Consider the following 13,186-nt stretch of genomic DNA (forward strand, 5'->3'; position numbering starts at 1 on the left):
TCATATTTATTGTACATTAAATAAAACAATTTCAGTTCAGTTGAGAGACTGGTGAGTTGGATTTAGGAAATCAAAACTTCTAAAGGAAGATATGTTCAGATTAAGTGATCATTAAGTACATGTGAATTAATTACTTTCTAGTAAAACCATATTCTGTTAAGCAATTCTCAGATGGATAAGATACATTATCAAAGAGGTATGTATTCCAAAGGTCTTATTGCACATCTACTGACAAATCCTTGTACCTTCAGTCTGCGAAAGGTTTGCATTGTACCACCCAGTACAAACTGACTGCCTCCTCGTACACAGCTTCTCCTCTTTCCTCATTAAAAAAAAATCAAAACACAATATCAAACAGAAAATAAAGCTGAACATTACAAAGAGTGTGTTGTCTTCAGTTCATTTCATTTCAATCCCAAAGCAATCCATGCGTATTCTTTCTTTTCAGTAAGAGCAGGCAGGGAAAACAGAGCGACAAATGAGGGGGAAAAAAAAAAAAAAAAACAAAAAAACAAGAAGAAAAGAAAATCTCCAGCCACACGTTTGTTCTGTTGTTGCAAGGACTAAAATGCTGTAACTCTGGCTGCCCATTCCCAGCGCGGTGGCAGGAAGCACTGCGGTCGGACTCTCACTTCCCCTCAGTTTTGTCTGCCTGTACTTCGCGCATATATGAATCAATGATATGCGGAGGCACTCCATCCATTAATAGTTTGAAGAACGAAAGCCCACCTACAAGCAAGGGATAAGACAGTTTTCAGGTTCAAAATCCATGGAGAGATGAATAGGTTTGTGCCCTTAATTTCTGCCGTAAGTGGCAAAGATTTAGTCAGCCCCTACCATATATTTGATTTTGAGATAGCATAAAATTCATCCCTGTCCGAAAGTTCAGCACAAGAATTAACCATTATTTAATCTCTGTATTGCACAGAAACTTCCTGTTCCCTTGCTCAGGATGAATTGCATTTCTGTTTGCTGGTAAGTCTCATATATGGTCATTCATCTCACCCCATGCAATATTCTCTGATTAGCAAGTAACCCTCCTGGATTTCCATCAGGCTGGGTGCAGAGCACTTGAAGATGGAAGTCAGCGCAGAAGGAGAAACGGAGAAAACACCCGGCACCAAAGAGTTGTGGAAAACATGCAGAGACATTCATATTATTTCAGAGTTGGGTCTTGTACTGGTTTATAAGTATTCAGCAAAATATTTACCTCACCGCTTGAAAGTAACACCTGGTATGGCATGTGTAATATATATGTGTGTGTATACATAAACAGAAAAAAAAACCCAAGATTTTAGATAGAGGGGCTGACTGAAATACAGACTCCAGAAGTATCTGACTACAGTCAAAGCCTTTATGTCCTGGGGAATTATTTTGGATTCAGGTCTGAGTGAAGAACATGAGCTGCCCGCTCCACGGAAGCTCTGCTTATGGCTAGGGCTGCTCTGCTCTTCGTAAGTTGCACCAAAAAGGCACAGGCAAAAGATTTTTGGAGTAGATTGAATAATTTAGGAATCCAAGACAAAATATTTCTTTCAGTGCCCAGAAAAAGTTGTGTGCAGTGTGTAACACACCAGCCAGGGCATCCCGATGTATCAGTGATTGAATACAGACTACCCAAATTAGAACTGAAATCTCATTCTGTTGGGAAAAAAAAAAAAAAAAAAAAAAAACACACTACAAAAAAGCCATGGAAATCTATAGAAGAAGTGAAATGCATGGCTACTTCTGTTAATTTCATTTGGAATGTGGAGCGGAAAAAAGATAAATATTTTGCTAAAACACGGGAGGCTGTCCTTACTCAAGGGGAAAGGTGGCATTTGTGGTAAAGTGCTAAGTAACACCGATCTTCCTCGTGTAGTTCTGCTAGATGCTCCGCTCTGCCAAATCACCCTGAGCTGCCAAATCACCCAATGATAACAGCACTTACCTTTGCAGCTTTTTCTGGAACACACCAAAAGTTTTAAAGCAAAAGTACATTGTCAGGATGAAGATATCACTGTCTCCGAACGCTTCAGCTAAGTGCAACCGAGCTGATACTTACGTACAACATTTATCCCGAGTGCACATTTAAGAACTGATATCCTTTATTGACACAAGGATTATCCAGTTAAGGTGCTATTAGTTTCTAGCGATTATAGACTGAACTGTCTTGTTTAACACTTGCATTGCTGCAGAACTTTGTTCCCAACCTTAGGTGGATGCACAATGCAGACAAAAAGATACATGCTTTTTAGCATTCTTTTCAACTTACGTAGTGCAAATTTTGATAAGAATCATTCACTTGCAAATGAAATCAAGTGCTGGATAAATATTTCATTTATGTAGAGGCATATTCCTATGTGAAAATAACTGACTGTAAATGCAAAATGTGTTTTATTCATGCTTATTATTTGTGCTATGTCATGCTTGTGGTAAATTCCACTGAAACATGCACTATTAGAGAACAGTGAGAGGTGGTACTACCAGGGTTTACTGTAACAAGCAATTATTCTAAAAATCAAGTTTTACAGGCATTGAGACTATCATACTACTCATTTCAAAAACCATTTTCATTAAGAAAAATAATGAAAATCATGCCATACTAGGCAGACGTTGTATGACGTGTAAACAGACATAAGCTTCATATGCAAGTATCATATGAAAGCTTACCTTAGATGACAATATACATTCAAAAATCCTTATTCTGTAACTAAGGGAGAGAGAGAAAGAGAAGTAACAATTTAATGCAAACACAAAAGTAGAGAGAAAATGTTGAGTGAAATTATGCTAACAATTATTTCAAGATGATGTTTTAATCCTTAGTCTTGTAAAATATATGGGAATAAAAACACATGGAGAGTAAAAGGCGGGGATCCAGTTCCACTTCAAAATTATCAGTAATGTGTAAAAGCTATATTAATAAGTACAATTAACTATAAATTCTGTAATTAGTCTACGGTATAGACTGGAACCAAATTATGCAACTGATATGTATTGTAAAAGTTTCCAAACGTAGCTTCAAAGAAGCTAACACATATATATATATTGTATTTTCCACCAGGGAAAAAAAGCACACACGTAACACTGAAACATATATATATATGTCGAAACTCTATAAGGCAAAATAATCAAGTACAGACTAATTACGTACCTGTGAACTAAAGTATGTACTTTGTCACATATCCACATTTACATTAATTACAGCATGCCATTGGCTCTATAGGAGCCCTTACCTTTAATGCAACATTTTGACTATATGTCTGTATTTATGTCCCTATAAAAGCACTCAAATTTGTACCTTTCACAGCCATTTTAGAAAAATACCTTAATACTGCAAATGCTACAGGAACATTGTATAGCCTGATTTCTTAACTTGTTTTAGTTTTGAAATAATACATTTGGATGTATAAAATACTGGAAACTGCTTTCTGGGCATCTTAAAATTGCTCTGCTGGTATTCTGGACTTGGGCAAGGATGCAAGGAAACACATTTCTATGGAAAGGGCCACATTCTTTGCCACTGTAATTCCAATGAATCTACATTTAAAATAAGCTGTAAATGCAACAAAATTTCACGTTACTGAAAGTATAAAATTTCAGCCAATTTCAATTGGATCAGGATTTTATCCCTAGATCCTGTTGTGCAAATTCAGGCACAGATTATCATTCAGGGCGCTATCTGTAATAAAAAACTAATCTGTGATAAAGAATGTATTTTAAGCACAGCAAATGACTTCATGATGCTTCTGTTATTTCAGTAATTCTGCAAACTGACCCAGAGCCAGGTGCTGAGATACAAAATTCTGTCTCCTGGAAAAGTCAGTGTTCCGGCAATAGGAGGCACAGTTACTAAATTAATTCTTCATATATGCAAGTAACTTTATTCTCAGTGACATAGCAGAACCATAGCTAAAACTTTTGTAATTCTGCTGTTAAATTCCTATATTCTTGATTAATTTGGCCTTCTTTGCTCATGTGGCATAGACTTAGTATGCCATGAGACACCAGCTAGTTTAATCTAAAGAAAGCAAATAAATACACACTTTGCATGCAGAAAATGCGTTTCAGTGTGAAAAGAGAGGAAGGGAATGAAATGGAATGGCCAGAGGATTATACTCATTATAAACCTGCTTATTCCCCGCCATGAAGATTGGTTCTCCTGGATTAATTACTCCTTGATATATCACTGCAGAATTAGAATATTTATAGTGGTATTTATTCGCATTTGAAATTCTTCCAAGTCGATTTTAACACCATATTTTTATTATATTTTTTCACACAGCATCTTTGTTACCATCAATTGACCAGAATGACCACCGATCTTCAGTTCATTCTTAAGACAAACGTAATCTAAAAACACATTTCATGATGAAAAGAAGTGCAGTGCTCTATCTGATTTTTTTTCCTTGACCTCAGTGAAGCTGATACAAAATCATTTCCTTACATAAACAGAGATTTAAAGCCACATTTAAGGATCTACCTCAATGTATTTAGAATACAAATTTGTTGATTTTTTTAAATTTTCCTTAGTAAAATAGTATGAAAAATATATCATGAGATTCTGTGCATGCATCATCTTTCAAAATAGAGGTATTCTTGTTTATTACGTGATCTTTTTCATCACAGTTATATCTATAAAAAAAAATTGGATATGCAAGCATGTGGAGCAGCTCTCTGAGCAGCCTTCTTTAAGTTCACTCAGCAAAACTGAAAACAGACGAGTGAAGCAATGTCTCTCTCAAGTAACATCAGCAAACACAAAATCTTCTTTTAAAGATTCTTTTAAATCTTCTTTTTAATTTTCTTTTTAAAATTCTTCTTTTAAAATAAATTCTTTATTTTAAATAAATAAAGATTTATTATTTTTACTTATTGGTGCTCTTAATTGTCATAATTAGCATTAGTACTTTTTCAGAAAATGAACAATAAATTTAGTAGCAAGTAGGAATTTAGATTTGTCACCTGAAGTACTGTAACTGGCTAGAAAAGTAGAAAATTGTAGCATATTGATAACATTCATAGTCAGAGTATTCATAGAATCATGAGTCATGGAATCACTAAGGTTAGAAAAGACCACTAAGACTATCTGGTCCAACAATAGCATTCATGGCTGTTCTGTTGTTCAAACACCATGTAAAACTGAATCCTAGACTGTTCTGTCTGTAATTTTTCCATGGCATTCCTCAAATTGAGCATGTATACACGTATGATAATCTTCAGATTTCCGGCATGCCAGACATAGTTGGCTAGAGATTCTTTTCTCCATTATGAAGAAAATGCAATTATTGTAATATCTACTTCTGCATGGAACAGTGCTCGTAAGCATGACTTACCATGCTAATGTCTGCAGTAATACAACTGTAGCTCATACATTCACCAGACACAGAGCATTGCCTAGAGCCTGTTGGTCGTGGTCAGGCAATATTCAACTGCATCTCAACATTACAGATTCATACCCCGATCATTATTTTCTTGACTACAGTCACACCAGTTTAAAGACACATAAATACACACATGCGCACACGCATATCCAAACACACTGCAATCCTTTTCTAGCAATTCAGACTCCATAATTCTGTGTGTCATTTTGAAGTGCAGTCATCTGAAGAACCCTATTAAATGAACAGACAAGCTGGGAAACTTAAAGAATGTGAGTTCAACACATACGTCGACAGAAGGTTGAAATAAGGTTCAATTATGTTTTTATGTTCATTTAATACTTGTTGAATTTGTCTGTGTCATATAGCAAACCCCAGGCCTATGCTGGTTTGTCAAGCTACAGCTTCTGTCTTTGCTTAATCCTATTTCCTTTGAATTCATCAGTTGAACTGCCAGTCATGTTAAGAGCATTAGCACTGAATCCTTGCAACAGATGTCTGGTGTCTAAACCCTACGGACTGAATTCAGGAGACTTCAAACAGTGGCCAACAGACCTGCCAGGATGCAGAGGGCGGTCTCAATGAGGGCAAGGACTCACAGCCCACAGTGCTGGGAAGGAAACACAGATCAAGCAGGCGTGGTAGGAAGGAGTGGGGCTGCACCAGATGATGGTATGAGATTGGGCTCTGAAGCATGCCATAATTAGGAGCTTTGTGATAATGAAGGAATCTGTCACATAGCTAAGGGAAAGAAACAGCATGCAGCCCAGATGGGATGCTTAATGAACTGCATTTTTCGGGATTTCTTTCAGGTGTGATGCAAACTCACAACACTGTAGAACAATCAGATGTTCTGAGTAAGATGTCTGTGGAGTAGTATTATACTTTTTCAGTTGATCTTTTAAAGAAAATATTATTTATTTGAGAAAAAAAATAAAGGTATTTATGAATCTAGAAGTGTCTGTGCTACAGACGTTCCAGTCAATGGATGTGGGAGGGTTTATTAAAAAAAATGAGAAGGATAGTCTGAACTTTGTCTACAGAGAGAATTACATTCTCATTCTCGCTTAGCAACTGTTGGACCCAATGTGGATGGGTTCAGTTACAATCCCAAGATAGGGCATGAGAGCAAGTGAGGCTGCAGGATGTGCTGCAACCAGCTAGTATGTTGATGACTACAGTCCTCAGGACATGATGCCCCAAGCCCAATCTCTATCTGAGATTTCCTTTGAGATGGATGATCAGAGCGATGCTTGAATTTGACTGAGGTTTTTGTTTGTTGGCAATGTTAGGAAGTGATTTAAAATCACAGAGCTAGAAGCAATCTTGAGACATCATTTAGTGCATACCGTAACCCAACAATAAATTTTACTGTTGTCATTCCTCTAAAAGTCTCATGGTACCAAAGGCTCTACAACCTCTGCTGTTCTAGTTCTTCACTATTCTCAGTGTTATCTATCCTAAGCATAAGTTGCCATGTAGCAAGATACATAAATATATGTATTTTTATACAATCTTTAATTCAACCATTGTGGAAAGAGTCAGCTGTAGCTGGGAAAGACCTGGAAGCATTCAAACATAATGGATTGTGTGCTCTCATTTCAGGACATTAGTCAGGAAACTGGACATAGGAACAGTAGATAGATATTTCTCAGCAAAGATCCTCAAGGACATAATATCACGTGTACCTAGTAACCACTTTAGTGAACAGAACTGTAACTTTTTTTCTCCCTAGATAAATTACTTTTATTTGATTGGAAAATTATCCAACCATTTCCAGCCTATTTCAGATAGCAGTACATAAACATGCAATTGTAAACAATTAAATTTCTGTCAGTATTGATCAAAGGTGATTTTTATCTTTTTTAAGAACATGAAGTCCTGGGGACTTAGAAAGTTTGATGGAATAGCAAATTAACTTGGACTTTGCCTGCTGTATAAAAACATAGATGAATATATATGAGTATGAAAAATGAAGCAACCTTCCCAGATGATGAGGTCTTCTGCTGTGCTGTGAAATAGAAAATTTTCTTGTGATTATGGAAAAGATTCATATATCCAGTTCAAGGACATTACCTTTTAAACAACAACATAAAAATAAATCATGACAGTTAAGAAATGTGATATTATGCATACTTTCATTATACTAATTAAAGTTCAGGTTCGTAGGCTAAATATTTATTGCAGTGGCTTCTTGCTAGCAGATTTGAGCTGTAGGACAAGATGCACCAGAAAACACAGACAAAGGAAATTGAAATCTAAAATCAACACAATACAATGCTTGAGGATATTAAACAGTATAGTTTTTTTTATAGGCAAGCATGATAGAAGTAATAAAATTAGGACCATATTTTGATAGCCTAAATTCCCTCTACACTCCTGACTTAAACACTTCCTATTGGCTCTGTGTAGGCAGCTTTCCTTACTTACAACTTCACATTCATTTTTTCAGAAATGCTTATTTCATGGTTGAAGCAAAAGCCTTTGGTGAAAGTTAATACAGTTAAATATGACCACATCTGTTGCCGGGGAGTAATTTTCTGAAAGTACAATTTTCAGAAAAATTAACTAGTAGTCCAATCCAAATCCTCTTGTCATTCTTGGTGCCCCAGTCAATGCTAAAATGCTTCTCCTCTTCCCCTGTATTTGCAAAATAACATTTCAAATATTTTGCTCCTAAAAAAAAATCATCAGTTATATCAGCTAGCTTGTGTTCTTGGCAACAGTTCTTGTGTTGCTCTGTGATTTTGCTAACATAAGCAAAAAAAAAAAACCTAAAAAAGCTAAAAACCCTTTTGCTTTTGCCTTCCTTACTTTTGTCTCCTGTGTAAATGGTGTTCAGATGAGCAGTGCATTTGCAATGAATTAAAACCCTTACCTTTTACTTCCAGTTTGCAATCAACTTCTGCCTCTCCAAGTTCATTGACAGCTCTGCAAGTGTAAGTGCCTCCATCATATGGACTGGGTTTGCGGATCTCCAAGGTGCAGACACCTTGGTTGCCGAACATTCGGTACCTTGGGTCATTCAGTATAGCAACCTTGTTTTTCAGCCAGGTTATTTTGGGCTGTGGTAGAAACAAAAGAAAACCTACATGCAAAAACCTACAAATGGAAATGTTTTACCACTGCTCATAATGCTCTGTTAATGCTGAGTAATTCAGAAATGGTACAAAGCAGATAAAATAGAGATAGAAAGGAAGCTAACCATTAACTAAACATAGGCATAGGCTACATCATGCCCCTGTTTCTGAGTTGTTCAGTGCAGTTCCTATCATGTAATTAAAGTCATAAAAATAAACTTATCAGTGTAAGATGTTGTATAATAACAGCAGACGCCTCAGCTTTATCTTTTGATATCCTGTTATTCTGAATGAGAATAGAAAGCATGTTTTTAAAAGTGATTTTCAGAAAGAACAGCCACAACTGTTGGAAAGTGAACATATTCTTAAACTCTCTGGAGTTCCCATTTTACTAGATTGGATTTTCATTGCAGGAAATAAATCTCATTAATATGTAACTCAAATTGGAAGATACTCCTTTTCTTCAGCCAGCTTTGTATAATAAAAATTGTATTACAGTTTTTGTTTTTGGGTTAAAGTTTCTCATGTGTTAACTGACACTGCTGTGCTGTACCTTGGGGTTGCCCCGAACGCTGCAGTTCAAAGTAGCATTGTAACCAGCTACAGCAAACGTGTTAACTAGAGGCTGAGTAAACAGTGGTCGTTCAGTGAAGTCAAAGTCGTCGTAAACTGGGTATTTGTAGACTTTACCTATAAAATGAAAACAATGCATTAATAAAGACTAGTGTTGCAGTATAACTAAATACCCAAACATCTTGAAATGTTACAGAGACTCTGCATCTATTCTGACCTGTGCTCACTTAGGAATCAGTCTGGTGTAGTAATTTCAATCGTTAGAGAGGCTGGAAGGGGATTTGGGAATTGACTATTGCCCTTGGTTTTGATATAGAGTTCTGAGAGCTTCTCTTTGTCTTGTGAGTAGATGGTGTACTAAATAAAGACAGCTGGACAGACTGACATCTTTCCCTGTGCCCAGGCTTCACCAGATATCTTTGTTGAAACCTTTTCCAATCTGCTGTACTGGCTACAGTGAAGCTTAGGCCTGACATTTACTTTCATGACAGAGTTGAGTAAGCAGTGATGAAAAGCAATTCCTATAGCTCTGTTTTCATTTGTGATCCTGTTTCTAACAGAAACACATTTTTCTTTTTAATAGTGGAAGTGTATTCCATTTATCCCTGACTTCCAGTCTTTCAGCCTGTCCATGTGAGTTGCACAGATTGTCTATGCTCTATATCATGGCAGTCATGTATTCCTTCCTTTCAGAAAAACACAACCAACCAACTTCGATTTTCTTCAGCTAAATTATCAATCTGTGGAATTTTCCTTCCATAAAGAGACACTTATTTTTTCAGGTTTACATTGCTTTTTTTAGCTGACAGTTTCTGAAATATCAGAACTTTTGATAGCAGAGATTCTGTTTGTCCAGGTTCACATGCTAGAGAGGTGAAGCAAGAGGTTAAGCTTATTTGTTGGCTTGGCCCTGAAACGTACTGCAGCACTTGCATAGCTGGAGCTGAGTCTCCATGGAGAGGCCACGGCTCACGGCTCTTAACAGAACCGCTTTGCTCCTCTTCCAACTCTTGTTGACTTACATCTGCCAGTGGTGTCACATGAGTGTGATATCCAAGACCACAGTAAGTGACAGAACATGGAAAAAATGTCCTACTCCATAGAAAAACTTATAAGCTACGTAGACAAACAACAAAGTCCTAATGTGAAATGTCCTAGCTATCTCCTGTGCCTCATCTATGGCTTTTACGTCTAATCACCTTCCAGACTCCATGCACACCCCATCCCTTTCGATAAGGAAAAGCTAATTAGCTAACCATCTTTTGCAATCAAGGCACTCTCTTTGGTCATTGTTGCATCCTCACTGAGGCCGCACATGTTTTCAGAGAAGACTCGGAAGTAGTACTCGTTTCCTATGACGAGCTCATTAATGGTGGCACTGGTGCGGTGGTAGTGCTCGATTACCGTGAACCATTCCTGAAACATACAAACACAGAGGCTAAGCTTCCTGCAGCACAGTGCAGCTTTCACACGTATGTTGCTTGGAAGAATCACTGACCCGGGGATAGTACAGTTTTCTTTTAAAGAAGTGTTGATGAAGAGTAATGTGCTGAAGTAAACAGTAATTAATTATTCCATCTGACATGAGTGATAATGAGCATACGCAGAGTTCACTACTGAGATGTGAAGGCTGAATGGAAAGTGGCTCCTATTGAATGGTTACACTCTGTTAGCCCAAAGATTTCTGTTTGGGAAATTGAGCATTACAAAGTTTATTCCTTGTGAGGTGAGGTAGGCTTCTACACTGCTGACTGAACAAGAACCACTGCAGATAAGAAAACTGCAGACTGGAGAGAAAAACAAAGCCCTGGGCTGTGACACATACTCACGAGCAGCCAATGCATTAATGTACCCCCTCTTCCATGGGTTGAATGTTTGTGAAGAACATACATTCAACCAGGTGATCTTTCTGGAGCAAAAGAAATATTTAAAGACTCAGGTGGAGAGAAGGATTTTAGCACTTTGGTCTTCAAGCCGTAATAGGACAAGTAAACTATATCCTAGTATGTAACACCTACATAGCAAACTAAGATTAAAAAAAAGGTTTATGCTAAAATAGAATTAACATTAAGTAAAGTATGACAACAATGTTTTTGCTTTTCCTGACTCTGCCTTGCACAGTTTTTTCTTTTTTTTTTAACACACTCTTGCTGAGCTTCCAGTGCCTTGGTATTTGATTTGATTGGTATTTGATTGTCTTCAAAAGTCAGTTTATTTTAGATTTCTCAGAAATTGATGGACTGCCATCCCATGTAACCTGTGGCATTTTCTGTACTCCTCTGAGGACCTATTGCTAAGGAGCTGTCTTTTGGCAAAATGATTTGCTGTGGAATGACAGCTATGCCAGAATTGCAAAATTCATCACCGCAAAATTCATCCTCCACATGGAGGAACTTATGACCTGAATGACCCATGACACTCTGAGCCCTAGACACTGCTGTTGTTGCTTTCTTCCTCTGACAGTAACTCAAAGACAGGAAACATTTCTTCATCTGGAAGAAGATCTCTTGCAATCTGAAGGCAGATTAAAATTGAAGAATGGGAAGGGAAATAGATCCACAGGAGGAATGAATTGATCAGAGCATGAAGCAGGTCAACTTACTTAGTTTTCTAGGTAGTGGGCAAAAGGATTGCTTTAGATAACGCAGCACCCAAAATACTGTCCCAGTTTTCCAGTGTTTTAATTCGCAGTAAGTATTAAATGTAAGAATCCAACTGCTGTCTTTTAAGGAAGTTTACATTTCATGTTAGTTTAATGACAATGATAAAAAATATCTTGCTTGTTATTGCCGTTTCATGTCAAAGGTTTTTAGAGTCAGAAAATCCTTAGAATGTTTAGAAATATCTTGTAGATTTTCATAAAAATTAACCAGTCAGTGCTTTATCCTCCTTCATTAATTATTATAAAGCTTTATATTTTTAAAAAGAAGAGCTTTGTGAATACATCAGTCTTTTAAGCATCTTGTTACTTACCATACTCTTCTTATCTGCTTTTTGAATAGTGTACCCAGTAATGGCAGCATTGCCATCATCTTTTGGTGGCTTCCATGATAAATTTACATTCTCTCCCCAGACGTCCTCAATAGTTACAACCTCTGGTGGGCCTGGGCGATCTGTAATGAAAATATGGCAGTCATCATTTTTCATAATATTTCTGTTCTTTCTCTTTCCTACACACATCTTCCACTTTCTCTTTTGTCTCTTTTCTATATATACATTCCACTTCTTTTACTTTGTCTCTTTCTTACACATGCATATGCCAAACTCAATGTCCAAAGAACGCTGAGGCTGCAAAATAACACTTTCAACAGTTAACCCATGCCAGAATCATGAAAATCCTATCTGGGTCACTTTGTGAATATGGTTTATAAGGTACATACGCTCTTCAGTTGCAGATAGGCATGACATTTTGAAAACCTGATAGTTGTAAATTTGTTCTTAAGACAGGAAATGTCAATCATTATTATGCATACTATGTAAATAAATATGTTGGTAAAAATTGTAAGTAAATGTTTGTTTCTCATCTTTCTTTCCTGCTTTCATGTACTTCCAATTTAGAATTTCTTCCATGTTACATTTATGACAAACTTACTATGAAACCATTTATGGATACCAGTCAAAAGGAAAAGGCTTGCATCCTAAATAAACAAGAACATGAAAAAGAAAACTGAAAAAAAAGAGACTGGCATGTTCAGACAAGCTCACGCCATTGTGTAGGAAGGTTTACTTAGAGACTACAAATCTATAGCCGAGTAGTTGGATGTAGAGAAAAGATTCCTCTGTTTTTACAGCTATAAGCTTGGAATGGCTGGAGTCGTCTTCTCTGGCATGCATATGCTTCTGTTTCTCAAAACATACCAACAATTTGAATATCTATTGTAGCTTTATCCACCAAATTTTCTACTTCCACTTTCATGTCATATTCTCCAGAGTGGCTCCTTTCTGCCTTTCGGATAAAAATAATGGTGTCGTTCTCAGTGTTGCGGATGTTGATTTGGTTCTTGTCTATTGGAGAACCATTTTTCTGCCATGATACTTTTGCCCTTGGTCTTCCCTGTAAGAAGTTAGGAAACAATTTATATATGCTTTTCAGAGAGAAAAGAGCATTAGCTACAGAGGAAATTGTCTTGAAAGAAGCATTTTTAAATCATACAGAATTTCAGATGCAATCCC

General features: G+C 36.8%; 1 protein-coding gene across 3 annotated transcripts in view; it reads right to left on the reverse strand.

Annotated features, from left to right (window-relative positions):
- MYBPC1 (myosin binding protein C1) overlaps window positions 1–13,186 on the reverse strand; it is a 72,929-nt gene continuing 59,743 nt past the window's right edge. The window contains exons 25-32 of one of the 3 annotated variants that reach the window (XM_042890286.1): window positions 12,872–13,067; window positions 11,987–12,126; window positions 10,270–10,429; window positions 8,994–9,130; window positions 8,239–8,425; window positions 4,110–4,168; window positions 2,653–2,692; window positions 1–729 (exon numbers count right to left, since the gene is read on the reverse strand). In XM_042890286.1, the coding sequence (XP_042746220.1) occupies window positions 2,672–2,692; window positions 4,110–4,168; window positions 8,239–8,425; window positions 8,994–9,130; window positions 10,270–10,429; window positions 11,987–12,126; window positions 12,872–13,067 (900 nt within the window). In that variant the 3' untranslated portion in view covers window positions 1–729; window positions 2,653–2,671. The remainder of the gene's footprint in view (window positions 730–2,652; window positions 2,693–4,109; window positions 4,169–8,238; window positions 8,426–8,993; window positions 9,131–10,269; window positions 10,430–11,986; window positions 12,127–12,871; window positions 13,068–13,186) is intronic. The other 2 variants (XM_042890288.1, XM_042890287.1) reach the window with 2 other exon arrangements.

This window comes from Lagopus leucura, unplaced genomic scaffold (assembly GCF_019238085.1).
Source record: "Lagopus leucura isolate 7727_CA_CO unplaced genomic scaffold, USGS_WTPT01 Super-Scaffold_100159, whole genome shotgun sequence".
Classification (NCBI taxonomy): Eukaryota; Metazoa; Chordata; class Aves; order Galliformes; family Phasianidae; genus Lagopus; species Lagopus leucura.